The sequence below is a fragment of the Ochotona curzoniae genome, unplaced genomic scaffold (assembly GCF_017591425.1).
Source record: "Ochotona curzoniae isolate NIBS_2020 unplaced genomic scaffold, NIBS_Ocur_1.0 scaffold_2587, whole genome shotgun sequence".
In the NCBI taxonomy this organism is placed as follows: domain Eukaryota; kingdom Metazoa; phylum Chordata; class Mammalia; order Lagomorpha; family Ochotonidae; genus Ochotona; species Ochotona curzoniae.
Window position 1 is genome coordinate 232502 of NW_024467096.1, and position 15818 is coordinate 248319.

General features: G+C 49.8%; 1 protein-coding gene across 1 annotated transcript; it reads left to right on the top strand.

The window, feature by feature from the left end:
- The first annotated feature begins 2261 nt into the window (after positions 1-2261).
- NR1I2 (nuclear receptor subfamily 1 group I member 2) lies at positions 2262-11523 on the top strand. The gene is made up of 8 exons (XM_041003002.1): positions 2262-2404; positions 4259-4392; positions 5634-5821; positions 6593-6867; positions 9085-9227; positions 9427-9543; positions 9866-9971; positions 11287-11523. The coding sequence occupies exons 1-8, from the start codon at positions 2277-2279 to the stop codon at positions 11429-11431; spliced, it is 1236 nt and encodes a 411-aa protein (XP_040858936.1). The 5' UTR covers positions 2262-2276; the 3' UTR covers positions 11432-11523.
- The last annotated feature ends 4295 nt before the right edge of the window (positions 11524-15818 follow it).

The following is a 15818-nucleotide window of genomic DNA, read 5'->3' on the forward strand; positions in this document are numbered from 1 at the left end:
TGGTGCCCCCTTCTCAGTTCAAAACCATTTCTATCAGACTCCAAGGGTTCTGTTCCCTATCGGTTTTTGCCATGCAGCAAATCTCCCTTTCACTCACTGGATTAAATTTACCACCATTTTATCAGCTGACATGATGTCTCCTGACATTTTGATTTTTCTAACTCCCAAGACATTATGTTTTTAAGATTTCTTTATTTTTATTGGACAGGCAGATCCACAGAGAGAAGGAGAGACAGGGAGAAAGATCTTCTATCTGCTGATTTACTCCCCAAATGGCCTCAATGGCCAGAGCTGAGCAGGGAACTGGAAGGGAAGTGGAGCAGCCAGGACATGAACCAGAACCCATAGGGGATGCTGATGCATGCCAGGCAAGGACAGAGACGCTATTGTGCCAGGCCCCCATTGTTTGGATTTATAGGTAATAATTATCCATTTTTCAGATCTGCTTGGGTAGTCATTTTATGGTCTTTGCATTGCCACATACATCTTCAACGTGTTTATTTAAACACGTTCTGTGTTGGATAATGCAGGGCCTCTGTGCAGGTCTCCTGTCGCTTCTCGGCCTGTGACTGAGTCAGTGTAGGTCTCCTGTGCTAAGTTGTTCTTGCTGACTTGTGGCGCTGTGGGAGTCTTTGTCTCATGATCTGTGTTTGCCTGTATTTCTTGGCAATTATCAGTGGAGTTATCAGAGCCCTGCTGGAAAGCAGGAAACGAGCTCCCCAGAGAGGAAGAGGGACCTTCACCCGCTTCACTGAGTGTTTGGGAAAGCCTACCAACTCTTGAAATCACTTGTGGGGTTGAGGATGTCAAGAATGAACACGCACAGCGTACACGCTTGTCTGAAGGCTTACATGAGGAAAGGGAAGATCCACCTTCCCCACGACACCTTTTCAGTTCAAGCTCTCTGGAGGGCTAAGGTCAGGTTCAGATTAATTTCTTATTCACTTTATAGGTGGATCTGTCAAGTTTCCATCATCTGTCACAACCTTAAAAACATATGTTTTTATGTCTGGAAATTTCACTGGCACTTTCTTTCTGGTTTTAGAAAAAGCAGCAGCATCAGGAGGTGGTTGGCCTTAGCAGTCAGTGCAAGGAGCGACTGGTGAATAGGATTGACTCCAACTTCCATTGGTCATCTTTGTGTCTCTTGTATGCAGAACCTGAGCTGGAATCTAAGTGCGAGAAGGACACCTGGAACAATGGCAGGCACAGGTTCTTTGCCAACCCACCCACACTCCGGCTCTGCAGGGTGTTTGTCTCCCGCACTGTGGCCCTGGTTCCTCCCCAGCAGCTCGGCAACTTATCTGAAGCCTCACATTTTGCCCTACTTTTCCAGCTTTCTCCTATCACATCTGCAGAACCATCCTCCCTGAATCTTCCCCATCCCAGAAATATTCTTGAGGAGTTAGTCTGGCCTTTGAGCTGCTCCCTGCCAGGCCCTTGACCAGCTCATAGCCTCTTAACCTTAATTCACTCAAGAATCACCTCTCCGATCCAAACAAAATAACCTTGTCTTGGGTCCGGCACAGTAGCCTAGCAGCTGACATCCTCACCTTGCACGTGCCAGGACCCCAAATGGCCACTGGTTCTAATCCCATCAGCCCTGCTTCCTTCCCATCCAGCTCCCTGCTTGTGGTCTGGGAAACAGTCGAGGATGGCCCAAAGCCTGGGTCCCTGCACCTGCTTGGGAGACTTGAAAGAGCTCCTGGCTCCTGGCTTTGGATAAGCTTAGCACTGGCTGTTCCTACTGCTTGGGGAGTGAATCAATCGACAGAAGATCTTCTTCTCTGTCTCTCCTTCTTCCTGTATATCTGATAAAAATTAAAATAAATCTTTTTTTTTTAAAGCTAGCATTATCTTTTTCCCATCTCTTCCTTCTCTCCCCATGTGTCTTTTCCTATGTCCTCTCCAAAACCTGACTTTTTTTTTATTTAAATTTTATTTTCAATATTGTTCACATAGTTGAGAATGGATGTATGTCCATGTGGGCCTCTGATTAGAAGGCCCTACTGTTGTACCCAAAATGTCATGATTACATTTTTTCTGAGAGCCTCAATCATTTACTCATATTTATTCCATGAGATGTCAGCTCTTGGGTCGCCCATGCACAGGGGACAGACTGTTCCAAGTGCAACCTGTCATGGTACAGTCCTTTCATTCCATGTACTTGTTGTTTGTTTGCTTCTAGTCCAAGAGGCCCAGAAACAAACCTGGAGGTGAGAACTGAAGCAAGCGGGAACCATGTTGGCCTTGTGCATTATGAAGAAGCAGACTCCATGGGTGGAAAACCCACCACCAGTGCTGATGAGGAAGAAGGTCCCCAGATTTGTCGTGTTTGTGGGGACAAGGCCAATGGCTACCACTTCAACGTTATGACATGTGAAGGTTGCAAGGGCTTTTTCAGGTAGAGTTATCCTTCAGTCCTCAAGCACCTGCCACCACTGGCAAGCTGGGCCACATCTCACCCTGCTCTACCATCAGCCCTCGGGCAATGCCTCAGGGCCTCCACTTGACTCTTCTCCCAGGCTCAGGGTGTGGGTTAGGGCCCCAGTCAAAGACTTCTAATTTGTCTCCCTGGAGCCATTTATATCTCAGAAAAAGCCTCAGCTTCAGTTTTATAATTTAACTCAGGAAAGCTGCCCTTTCTGTTAAGATGCATTCTTGAAATACAAGAGCAAATCAGTCACCAAAAGAGTACAAAATTCAAAAATCCACCTGGCAAATATTCATATAGATTTTTGTGGAATGCTCACGTCAAGAATGCCAGTAAGTAGGTGAAAGAAAATAAACTCCCTTACCAACTGGGAGGATCAGAAAATGAAGGCCTGAAAAGTCCCAGCTTAGAGCACAGCAGGCCTGGACAGACATGCCCATGCTGTCCAGCTCAAGAATCTGAATGGGCAAAGCCAGCCCAGCGAGGCCACCTCCATGCAGCACTCAGACCAAGGAGGAAGCAAGGCAGACCAAGAAAGGTGGAGACAGGAGGGGAGAAAGGAATGCATGAGGAGAGTTCCAGGTCAGCCCATGCCTACTCTCAAACTGGTCACCTGCAAGGAACACCAGGAGTCTCTGAGCTGGGCACATGCCACATGAAGGGGTGGGGGTGGAGACCTGCCTGGAACATGTGTTCAAGCAGCCCTGTGCAGATGGCAGATGGTGCAAGGACCCCCCCATGCAGATGGCTGTGGGGGTTCCTCTACTTCCTACTCCCTTTCAGCTGCTATTGTTGGGACTCCTGGAGGGAATGGCAATGTGCTATAGTGGGTAAGAGCGTGGATTTGACGAAGGGCTGACCTGAGTTCAAGTTTACGCTATTTCCCTGGAGAAAGATGGTGATGGATCTTCCCTGAGCCTTGATCTTTCTTCTCCTCACCAGGCAGATGACATGATGAATTCCACAGGGTTTTGACAACTAACTTTGCAAAGCTCTGTAAAATGTCTATATGCGCTAGTAGTGTACCTCCCCTGTGATTCCCCCTTCCCCTCTTACACCTGTTGGGACGGGGGTCTTAAAATACCTGGGCCAGCAGGGTGGGGAAAAGTGCCTGTAAAGAAGTGACCCATAGGTTGGTCCCTATGGAATGCGGCAGTGTGGGAGGCTCAGGTCCTGGAAGCTGCAAGACACAGTCTGGAGTTATAAGACAAGGGTGCACAGCTCAACCACCCAGTCCAGTCCTCACTCTGCTGCGCCCTTGGACTGCTTCCCATGTTCCAGGGCTAGCTTTCTTCCTTTGCCACACCATCAGCCCACAGCCCTGGGCATTGGCCACAGTCACCCAAAGGTAGCCATCCCGCGGGCTGCTGGGCAGAGGCAGCACCCAGCGCTTGTCTCCGTTACAGGCCTTCAGGCTCTCGGCCTCTCTCACAGTTGGGAGCCTCCACTCTGTCCTCCTAGGTACACTCCTGGGGTCAGTGTCCTCAGATCTCCTTCTCTGAGAGGGAGAAATCTGGAAAGAGGCCCATCTTTGTGCAAACAGCAAGGATGTGGAACAGGAGGACACAGCAGGTGCAGGGACAGCAGGGCCTGGGGTGTGGAACTAAGTGTCCCGGAGAGAGTGGCTCAGCGGCTTCTGCCGGGCAACTGGCAGAGAGGGCCACCTTTCTTGCTCCCCTCGTCCCGGGACCCCAAGGAAGAAACCATACCCGCACCTCGCCCATGAAAACCAAAGGCAATGCCGGCTGGCTGTAGGGAGCGTGGGAGAGGGAAGGGCGCAGCCCTGAAGCAGCCCCCAAGACGTGGGCTCTCGTTCTCCCACAGGAGGGCTGTGAAACGCAACGCCCGGCTGAGGTGCCCCTTCCGGAAAGGTGCCTGCGAGATCACCCGGAAGACCCGACGACAGTGCCAGGCCTGCCGCCTGCGCAAGTGCCTGGAAAGCGGCATGAGGAAGGAAAGTGAGTGGTGGGAGTGGGACGGGGAGGGGGCCGGGAGGGAGGGGTGCCCCGCACAGGTGCGCCCAGGAGCGGCGCAGGGACGCTGGGGTGCAGGACAAGTCGCGTGCGCAGTGCAAGGGCGCGTGGCAGTTTGTAGCAAAGGGATCAGAGCCAGCCGCATGCAGGGGGAGCTTGCGGCTGTGCTGCCAATGCACCTGGGTGGAGGGCACGCCCCCAGCTCTCGGCTCTGGGAGGCTTGGGCATCGCCAGCCAAAACCCAGTCCCGTCTCTCTTCTTGGGCCTTGTGATTCTTTTTGGTCCCTTCGTAGCTGTCACCCTGGTGCTGCAACCCAGCGAGGGTGGGCAGACGCAGATACTGCAGACTACCAGGATGTGATAGCAACCCGGACTTTTCAGCCAGCCAGCTCGTAATTAGAGGAGCTGTTTGCCATAGGTGATTCCTGCTTGTTCAGCCTTAAGTCTACTAGCATTTATGCTCCCTGGTTCACTCAGAAAGCCCCCCGAGGGGCCGGAGGCTACAGTATCCAGTGCTTTGCTGGTCTGCAGCAGGCTTGTGGCCTGCTGGAGCTCACGGTGTTCTCCAGACACTGTCAGGTAGTATGTCCTGCCACCTTTGGAAAGCTCCTCACTCAGTAGTGGGGTGCAGAGAGCCCTGTGGTTCTCTACCCTCTGAGCACCCCAGCAGCCGTGGCTCCAGAAATTCACCTATGAATCTGAGGCTCTAGGCGCAGGAGGCACAGCTGGAACTGCCATTTCTCACCAAGCCGTGGGTCCAGGTCTCTAGGGACTTGCTGTACGCACAGCCCTTAGGGTCTCATTCTAACAGGGGGAGAGGCAGACCTCTCTGCTCTGGTCTGCAAGGGAAGCCGCTGAGGTCCACAAGGCTAAGGAGCTTGTATAAGGTCATAGTCAGCTGCAAGGCCTTCATGCAATCCCAGTGCCCTTGAATGCTGATACCCCACATTCGCCCAGGGTCCCCCCTGGGGTCACAAGCACACCACAGAGGAAAGCAGGGCAGCCCCACCTCCCGTCTGCCTGCACACAGGTGTTCCTCTAGAGGACCCACTCCCCTTGTCCCCCTAAGGATGGACAAGGGGAAGCTGCTTGTCACCATCCGTCCCCTTTCACTTGCAGCATTCCTCTGCAGAGAGAGGGTTCTCTAGGAGACTCTCCAGGAGCTGCAGGCAGCCTGGGGGTGGGTGGGGGACCTGAGTGCTGAGCCTGCTCTGATGTCCCTGCAGTGATCATGTCCGACGTGGCCGTGGCACAGAGACGGGCTCTGATCAAGAGGAAAAAGAGAGAGCGGATGGAGGCTCAGCCACCGGGCATGCAGGGGCTGAGCCAGGAGCAGCGGCTCATCATCGAGGAACTGATGGACGCGCAAATGAAAACCTTCGACTCTACTTTCTCGCATTTCAAGAATTTTCGGGTAGGAGGCCTCCAAACTGGACTCAGGATTCCTCAGAATCCCAGGGCTTGCACAGATGTAGTCTCTGGGTCATCAGTAGCCCTGGGGCTGTTAGAAATGCAAATCCCTGTTAACTCAGTCCTGCTTAATTTTAAATTGTGGGGTGGGCAAGCATCTCCCCTGCATCCCCCTCCCCTTGCCTGGGCTCATGTGTGAGAATGGGTACTCTGTGCTTTCCATAGCAGATGGGAATTGGGTGTGAGTGATGACTGGAGGGAAAGGCTAATTGACTGCTTTGTGCTGCTGCATTCATTGCTTTGTGAACATAGGGTCAAGGCCTGATGGGCTCAGGGGTGGTATGGGGGGTGATCTGTATGAACAGGTGTTCCCAGCTCAGAAAACCACATTAGCCCAGAGGCCTCAAGTTAGCTCTGGCTATTTGTAGCTCCCCAAGCCTTCTCTCTGAGTCTTTAGGGCCCAATGTCTAGGGCTGCTTGGGCCATAGTAGGGTGAACACCTCCTCTTCCTTCCATTCTGACTGGGTGAGGATGTGTGCAACTGCTACTAAAGAGATCCTGAAAATGCCATGTGGTAGAAAGCCAGGGAGGTGAAATAAGTGCTGTGTGTGTGTCTTCGCATGTGTGTATGAAGGAGAGGCACCTGCAACTGTGCATTTTCCTGGACTGTGGCTGGCTGGCTGACTGGCTCACTGGGGCTGGGAGCAAAGGAGGGCAAGTGTGGGCTATGCAACACATGCTGTGTCTTCTCTCCACCTCCTGGCTTGCTTCCCAGCTGCCAGAGGTGTTTGGCAGTGGCTCTGAGATCTCAGAATCTCTTCAGGCCCTATCGGAGGAAGAAACAAACAGGTTGAGACAGTTCCAGGAAGAGATGGGCACCCTGAAGCTCTCGCTGCAGCTGCGGGGAGAGGACGGCAGCGTGTGGAACTATAAGCCCCCAGCTGACAGAGGTGGCAAAGAGATCTTCTCTCTGCTGCCCCACTTGGCTGACATGTCAACCTACATGTTCAAAGGCATCATCAACTTCGCTAAAGTCATCTCCTACTTCAGGTAGGACATGAAGCTGGGTGAATGGGTGTGGGAAGGAACAAGAAGTGGCCGAGTGGCTCAAGGACAGGGAAGGAGAGCCCTCTGGATGTGTGAGACATTGGCACCAGAGCATCTGATTTCACTCTGCCCCCAGCACACCAGTGCTGCTGGAGAACAGGGACCTTGCTCTGTGTCTCATTCACTTTGTGCTTATGGGCCAATCGCAGGACAGCCTTTCCATCTGGCAGATAGCAGCCAGTACGTCATAATTTACAGGGCTGTTGTGTGGCACAAGAAAACATCTGAGCAACACACAGCATGTGGTAGGCTTCAAATTCCTTTCCCTATTCCCCCTCTTAAAGGCAGGAATCCCAAGTCCACAGTTCCAGTGCAAAGAATGAGATGGAAGGAAATGAAAGGAAGTGTAGAGAGTGAAGGCAAGAGATTAGAGGGCAAGGAACAGACGCTGCATCTCCAGCAGTTGGCTGCCAAGAGAAAGCTGAAAAAGTCCTGAGGTCACGTGATGGGGGATCCTGAGTCTCCGCTAGGCTGGGTATGGAAGCAATGACTTTGGGGCAACCAGAGTGAGCAGAAAACTCCTGTCCTTTGAGGAGCAGTCTGTCGGGGTTGCAGATGGTGTTGCAGTGTCGGCCCAGGGGTTGGCCCCATTCATGTATTGAGCCCGGTAAAGGGGGGCTGAATCCCACATGAAAGGAGGCCCGAATTTCACCGTGGCCTCACGGGTGACATGAATAACTTATGTACTGGAGAGAGGATGGCAACAGGTTGAAATGGGTTCAGGGTGTACTAAGTTAGGTCAAGGGAGCAGGGATAGAAGCCTGCCTACCAGTTGGGCACTAGCAGATCCCTGTGGACATGTCTTGTTCCACCAGGGCAGGGGGCATTTGTTGCCTCTCCTAACCATTTTTTAAAAAAAATATGTATTTATTTGAGAGGCAGAGAGAGAGATCCTATGTACTGGTTCATTCCAGGGCTGGGACTGGACTGGGCTGAAGCTGACAAGCCAGGAATTCAGCATAAATCTCCCAAGTGGGTAGTAGGAACCCAGCTCCTTGAGACATCTTTGCCACCTCCTGGAATCTGCATTAGCAGGAAGGTGGAGTGAGGAGTTGGAACCAGGCATCTGACCACCCAGGTGCTCCAGTGTGTGATGTGGGAGTCTGAACAGGCATTTCAACAGGTGTCTTAATTATGAGAGTAAAGGCTTTGGTGACCATCAGTCCTGAGCACAAAGACCCCAGGCCTCACTATTTCCTTCACTCAATATACAGAAACTGAGCTTTACCGAGGTTAAGACATCTGTACAAGGTCACAGGTAATCAGTGGTAGATGACAGACTTGGAAGTAGCAGGGTTCAAACTTCAGAATTGACCAGGTCCTGATGCAGGCCCTGGGAAGACATGGAAGGAGCGCAATGTCAGAACATTTGTAGCTTAGCATTGTGGAGTCAGAACGAGGGTGGGCATGAGGACCACAGAGCCTGAATTTCTAAGATCATCATTGCACCAAGGCTTCCTGAAAATCCAACCAGCCAAATGGACCTCACTCCTAGGCTCCCAGAGATTACTCCATGTCAGGAGTGACTTCCTCAGTGAGGAGGGATGAGAAGACTCTCAGTGGAACCACGAAGAGCAGAAACTTGCTATGCAGCCCCAGAAAGCAGGACTCAAGACCTCCAGGCTGTCTGGAGAGAAATGGTAGAAATCAGATTGTGTACCTGTTGAGTACAACAGAGAGAGCAAGAAGCAGGTGTGGCAGGCTGCCTCGAGCTGGTGCTAAAGGAGTGGCACCTGCAGAGGGTCTCCATTCTCAGGAGGCTTTGTGGGAGGTAATAGCTTGGCTTGAAAGACTAGCAGGGCTTACCAAGAAAAGCTTCAAGAACAACCATTCCCAGAGTGGTGGGGACTGAAGCAGAACATGAAAGGCCAGGGGCCAAGGAGTCAGGTATAGGTCCATGGCCAGGTAGGGAGTTGGAGGAGCTAGGTCAGGCTAGCTGGTCAGTGAAGGCCTCCAGAGAGGAGAGGAACATGGTAACGGAGAGTTATGTGTTGAGATGGGAGGCAGCCAGCAGGCATCAGGAGGAGCGTTGATGGTTGGACATGGGAGCCAACCTCACTTCACTCGCGTCCCTCCTCCATTTCCTCGATTATGGTGGTAAGTGCTGGTGCTGTGCTGCGGAAGCTGTCATCCTCCCCATTTCCCCTTCCTCACTGCCAGGGACCTGCCCATCGAGGACCAAATCTCGCTGTTGAAGGGAGCCACCTTTGAGCTGTGCCTGTTGAGATTTAACACCGTGTTCAATGCAGAGACTTGGACTTGGGAGTGTGGCCGGCTGTCCTACTGCTTGGAAACCCTTGAAGGTACCTGTAGGCTGCCTGTCTGCCCTGGCCAAGGGAGAGAAACCAAGCAATGAGGGGAAGGAAGGGCACTACCCTGGGTTTTGTGGGTACTGGGACCAAGGGCAGAAAAACCAGGTGATGGACCCTGCTGAGGGAAGGCTGGGTGTTGGGTCAGCATGCTATAAAGCTGCTCCTGTATCCCATACCCGTTCGCACACAGATGGCTTACAGCAGCTTAACGGGGATCCCTTGCTGAAGTTCCACTACATGCTGAAGAAGCTGCAGCTGCACAAGGAGGAGTATGTGCTGATGCAGGCCATCTCCCTTTTCTCCCCAGGTGATGGCCTCCCCCTGGCTGCCAGCTCCCTGTTCCATTAGCTTGCTGTGCCCTCCCCATGGAAGGTCCCAGACAATACCCCTGCTCCCCCCTCATGCCCAGTCAGCTTGCCAGCCACAGTCCAGCTGTGTTCTTGGGTCAGTGGGCCCATTGCCAGGCCCAGGTCTTCCCTCCCTTCTCTGCCAGCTGATTCCTGCTCTGAAAGGTGGTTAGCTGGCAGCTCCTACTCCTACTTTTTGCCTCCATTGCCTTGCTGTCCCACACTGCTTCCTCCGCTGCCCGCCACTTGCCACCCCCACCTCCAACACACACTCTCTCACAGACCGTCCAGGTGTGGTGCAGCACAGCATGATAGACCAGCTGCAGGAGCAATTCGCCATCACCCTGAAGGCCTACATTGAATGCAATCGTCCCCAGCCTACCCACCGGTGAGCACAGCAGCAAGGGAGGAAGTGTATGGGAGGGCTCTGTCTGTGTGTGCCTAGGAGAGCAGGATAGAGACGGTCATCTTCTCTGAGGCTTCTTGTGTGGTCAATCCTGACTGCCCACCAAGTCACCAGGGAACCACAGCCTGTGTCTGATTGTCAGATGTTTGTCTGCCCAGGGTCTTTCCCAGGCTGCTCATCACAGGGTGCAAAGAACCAGATATTCTTCTGAGTCCCCTGCAGGGTCTTGTAGTAGCAGCTGACAATAGCACAATGATAGCAATGTAACAGTGATAGCATGAGTAATGGTGACTGTAAATAAATGGACCATAGCTACCAGGTACTGACAGGTGTCAATGCTGGCACAAAGAAGCTTGCATAGACTATCACCTTTAATCCTCCAAACACTCCTAGGAAGTGGATACCACCACCATCCGGCAAGAGGGTGAGGTCAAAGGTTCTGCAGGTGGTGGACCTGCCACCAAGTCCATAGCACAAGCACTAGACAACTACTGAATGACTTCTAAGGAAACACACACACACGGGATTGGACAACCCTCAGTGTGTATGGTCACAACTCAGAAAGGACACCTAGGCCTTGGCCCCCAGACTTCACATCTTCACTAACTCTAAGTGCCTAGTCTGATACCCACAGACTCATGAATGAGCCCAAGGCTTTAAGGTGTAGGACCAGCACTGGGTAAACTTCAAACTGCAACCCTTCTTTGGCCCACAGCAGCTTTTGTTTGAGCTCAGTATCCTGGGATGCTGGGGTGGCCTTGTTTGTACTTGCTCTCACCTCCCCAGTGAGCAGCCCTAAAGCTGCAGGTGCTGCTGTCTTTTGCATCATGGGAAGCCGACACTTGTGCTATGTCTGACACTAGATTCAGAGCTAGAGTTGGGCAGGGATTTGTGCTGCAGTGCCCAACCTCCCCAGACTGTTCTGCTTGGACCTGGACTTTGGATTTTAACCAAAGTAATAAGCTGCTCGCTACCTCCTCCTTCCCGCTCCCACCCCTCCGCCCCAGCCACACAATTATCTAAGCATTTGTGTGTGTGTGTGTGTGTCTTAATGTCTTGATCTTCCCACTGAGGTTCCTCTGTGCCAAGACTGAAGTCATGCAGATGGGTGGGAGTAGGGAAGAGTATGGTTGCTACTTGTATCTTGATGTCCGTGCTGCCCTTCTTGTTCCCAGACTGGAAGAGAAGCTTAAGGCGTTCAGTCAGTCAAGCCTCGATTGACTTGAGAGTGGTCTGAGGCTGGTGGCTTGGGCAAAGGGCAGTTGCATCATCACTCTTTCCTCTGGTTGGTCCACAGCTTCCTGTTCTTGAAGATCATGGCGATACTGACTGAGCTTCGTACCATCAATGCTCAGCACACCCAGAAACTGTTGCGAATCAAGGACACACACCCCTTCGCCACCCCCCTCATGCGCGAGTTGTTCAGCACCACAGATGGTTGAGACACTGCTGGCCTTGGGCTAAGCCTCAACAGGGTAGCCAGGCCCACAGCTTTCTGAGCCACCACTCTGGGCTAGACCAATGGACAAGTCAGTGATGCTGTGCCTGCTTCCCCAGGAGACTTGCTGCTGGGCCCTCAGCTGGGAAGGGGACACAGGCCCTCTGTAAGCCCTAACCCCAGTTCTGTCCATAGAGGGCAGTGGCTGCGATCTGGGAATAAACCCCTACACCTCATTAAACTGTCCTAGTAGAAGGACAGAAGGGGTCACTAGGGCATCAGCTGGAGTCTTTTCATTGCTACCTCAAATTCTCTGGCCTCCCACTCCCCACTCATTCCCAACCCCAGCCTCTTGTCCTGTGCTGCTCAGTGGTTCCAAGGCTAGGTTCATCAGCAGGTGCAGTAGCATCTGTGCATGTCTCATAGAGAGAGAGGCTAGGAGGCCTGACCCAAATGTTATAAGCTTGTCATGACCTTATTCTGGGCACATCCCTTTTGTATCTCCACATTTATTCAAACATCTTAAGAAGCACGTAATTTTGGAAGATCTTAAAAAAATTTCATGGAAAATATGAAAAAGAAATCAGGCTTAGATTTCAAGTTTTTTTTTTTTTTTTGTATGCTAAAGTAAACTTAGCTTCTAATTCCATTTTCCAAGACATTTTGAAGAACCCATAAATGCAATCTGAATTGGAGCATCTGACATTGGTTCAGACATGACTGTTATCCTCAGAAAGTTTACTGTTAAGGAAACAAAGCAGAAACATAAATATTTGAATGCAAGAAATTTCTTTGCATGGATGCTGAGCTGTCATGGGTGGTCTGTGGGTTCCCAGGATCCAAGTGAGGATTCCCTAGAACACACATGTGTGGGAGGAAAGCCAGGTACTGTGGCTATGGGGACATTATGTGACTTTGTGGAAGCAGGTGTGCTCCTCATGTGACTGAGCCTGCTTTTGCTCATGAGCTTGATGCTGTGCTGCTCTGGGACAAGGCTGTGGTGGTAGAAGATGTGTCACAGCAGAACCATGTGCATGCATCTGATGTTCTTGTGTGTTCACAAAGCTAAGAGTCTGAAACTGCCTGCTTTGGTTATAGTCATCTTTGAATAAAACACTTTTCAAAATTTGAGGGATTGGTGTTGTGTGGCAAAGTTAAGCTTCTGCCTGCAAAGCTGGCATTCCATATGAGCACAGGTTCTGATCCACCTCTTTGCTAATGAGCCCTGGAAAGCAGCTGAAGATGATCCAGCACAGCCCAGGTGGTTGTTGTGGCCATCTGGGATGACAGCCAGCAGACCGAAGCCCTTGCTGTGTGTTTCTCCCCCCGCCCCCACCTTTTTTTCCTTTTCTTTCTTGGAGACAGCTAGGGCTAGAGATTGAGATGAGGGAGAGGAAAGAGAGAAAGAGGGTGAGAGAGAGGGAGGAGAGAAAAGGAGAGAGAGAAGGGAGGGGGAGAGAGGGGAGGGGGGAGGGGAGAAGAAAGGAGGGGGGAAGAGAAAGAGAGAAAACAAATGAGGGAGAGAAGGAAGTAGGTTGGGAAAGGAAAGGAGAGGAAGAGGATATGAGAGAAAAGAAAGAAAGAAAGAAAAGTCTCCATTAAAAAAAAGATTATCTGAAAGACAAAGAGAGGAAGAGGCAGGTTCTTTTTCAGAAGCCCACAGCTGGACTGGACAGAAGCCACAAGCTGAGAATTCCATCAGGTCTTATGTACTTTGGGGGAGCCCAAGGATTTGAACCGTCATCTAGAGTCTCAGAGTCCACACTAGCAGGAAGCTGGATCAGAAGGAGGCAGGATGTGACCATGAGCATTTCCAAACGGAATGCAGGTGTACCAAGTGCCTGTCCTTTGCATTTTCACAACATTTTAATTGATTCTACATTATTCATGGCACACCTAAAACTCTGGCTTAGCAAATATGTTTCTGGCTAGAGGTGTAAAATTGTTTTGGGTTTCTTTTCTGTGGAAAAAAATGTGTGAGTGAGGAAATAAATATATAACCACACACGCATTATCTATGTATCTACCCTACAGAGAACTTCAAAAACAGCCATGGGAAAGTGGAATTGTAAGTTTATTTTGATGCAAAAGTCTGAAGCCATGCAGTGTTTTCATCACATGAAATTTCCATTAACTTTTGTTTTATGTATATGAATATACTCCTTATAAATTACTTACTGCCCTTTGCCATCTCAAGACTCTCGTTCTAAGAATGCAAGAGTTGATAATTAAACTTGATTTGCTTGTGAAAAGATTTTCTATATAAAAATTCTAAGTCTGTAAGCACTTATATATGGAATAGTTCAATAAATTCTAAATGTGTAATATCTGGTGCAAATGAAACTATAAAGGAACTGGATTTTAGTAACAAATGATTAATTGCCTAAATTTTACCGTTCTTTTTTTTCAAGCAGACCAAACTCTGAAAACCTGAGAAATCATCAATAGAAAACAAAGCAAGTCAACACATTCCCTGACACATCTTCAGATTTAGCAGCCTTTTCTTTTAGAAAGGAGATCCATTTTTAGAAAAGAGATTGATGGGAAGAAAGAGTTCCTCTCTTCAAATTATATAGCTTTTGCTCTTGGTTTTGTCTATAGATTCCGAAGTGTAAATTTCAATTTAGAAATATCATTTAATTGTGTTTGTAGGTCATATGCATATCCCTTCACTCATGAAAGCAACATCACTGTTACTCATTCAAGAGCCTGAATTTACAATGTCAGACCTAGGGTAGGGAAAGATGAGGGTAAGGCTAGCTCAAGATGGGTTTATGTGAGGCCTAGCGGCTAACGTCCTTGCCTTGAACGTGCCAGGATCCCATATGGGCACCGGTTCTAATCCTGGCAGCTCCACTTCCCACCCAGCTCCCTGCTTGTGGCCTGGGAAAGCAGTTGAGGACGGCCCAAGGCTTTGGGACCCTGCACCTGTGTGGGATACCCTGAAGAAGTTCCTGGATCCTGGCTTTGGATTGGCACAGCATCAGCCATTGCGGCCACTTGGGGAGTGAATCATCGGAGACGGAAGAGCTTCCTCTCTGTCTCTCCTCCTCTCTGTATATCTGATTTTCCAATAAATTCATAAATCTTTAAAAAAAAAGATGGGTTTATGAGGCATACTCACATCTCCTGGTAATGATTTGAAAAGCACGCAAGTTCCTGAACATTGAATTCATATGCACACCTTACTGTAACCAAAAAGACTAAATGCAATAATTCCAGATTCTCAGTAAAATGCACTGGAGAGCAAACACTGGATACTTCTTTTCAGTAGTTTTGAGCAGCTCAAGTTTATCGGACTAGGATTCAGTCTCCACTTTCCTACTGTCAAACATCTTTCATTCCTCCCTTACCTGAACTTTTTAAATATTAAAATTTATTGGTTGAGTTAGAGAGAGGGAAACACAGAACTTTCCTCTGTTGGTTTACTCCTCAGATGGTTTAATGTTGGTTTATTCCCACTGGCTATCTCCTTTTGGGTTTCCTTTGTGGGTAGCAGGGGCCCACACATCTCAGCCATCTTCTGCTGCTTTTCCAAAGCCATTAGCAGGAAGCTGGATTGGAAGTAGAGCATCCAGACAGGAGCCAGTGTCTATGGGGGATATCAGTGGTGCACGTGGCAGCTTTACCTGCTGTGCTGGAACACTGGTCAGTCCCTGAACTTTTAAGCAAGTAGAACTAAGCATTAATTTGCAGACATCACCAATGGCTGCTATTATTCAAGCTCCTAGCTCAATCTCCCAAGCTCAGGACAAGGATCTAAGCAAGACCTTCTTGCTCCATTTGTTAGTCACGCAGCAGCCTCTCTACTTGGTCCAGGTAGGACAGAACAACAAATATTATAGAGGGTCCAGAGTGGCTTCTCATTTCTGGAAAAAAAGGATGTAGATAAACCCATGTGACTTAACCAGTTCTATCTTCAGAAAACTTGTCCTCATCCAGCCCTTCTGTAGCTTGTCTCTTGCTGGTAACTTGCCATTCATATACCCTACCCTAAATCTTATGGGTGGGTGATTTTTTTTTTACATGGAATATGGGTGACCATCTTACCACTTGTATTCATTTCTTTCCACAATGATTCCGTCCCTACCTTTCTAAAATAGCATCTATTATTGTTGCTCTCCTGGGAGATGAGCCAGATGCAGTTGGTTAGTTCTTCCTAGGACTTACTTAGAAACTAAAAAGGCAGTCTTTCAGAATTTCAAGTAAAATGGGTATTTAGCAGATACTTAACATACTGTTCAAGTCAGTCACAACTTAGAGCTGAGGCCAGGCCAAAACAAGGTAGCCACCAACTCCAAACAACTGCACTTCAGTGCCCAGGGAGGCCCATCCTAAGCAGCATCTTCTATCTGGTTGTCGAGCCAATCTCTCTACTACCTCCACTAACA

Excerpts from the sequence above, each read along its gene's own strand:
- NR1I2 (XM_041003002.1), top strand. The coding sequence starts at position 2,277 with ATGGGTGGAAAACCCACCACCAGTGCTGATGAGGAAGAAGGTCCCCAG. Across the intron at positions 6,868-9,084 it reads AAAGTCATCTCCTACTTCAG|GGACCTGCCCATCGAGGACC; the intron begins GTAGGACATGAA and ends CCTCACTGCCAG. Across the intron at positions 9,228-9,426 it reads CTGCTTGGAAACCCTTGAAG|ATGGCTTACAGCAGCTTAAC; the intron begins GTACCTGTAGGC and ends GTTCGCACACAG.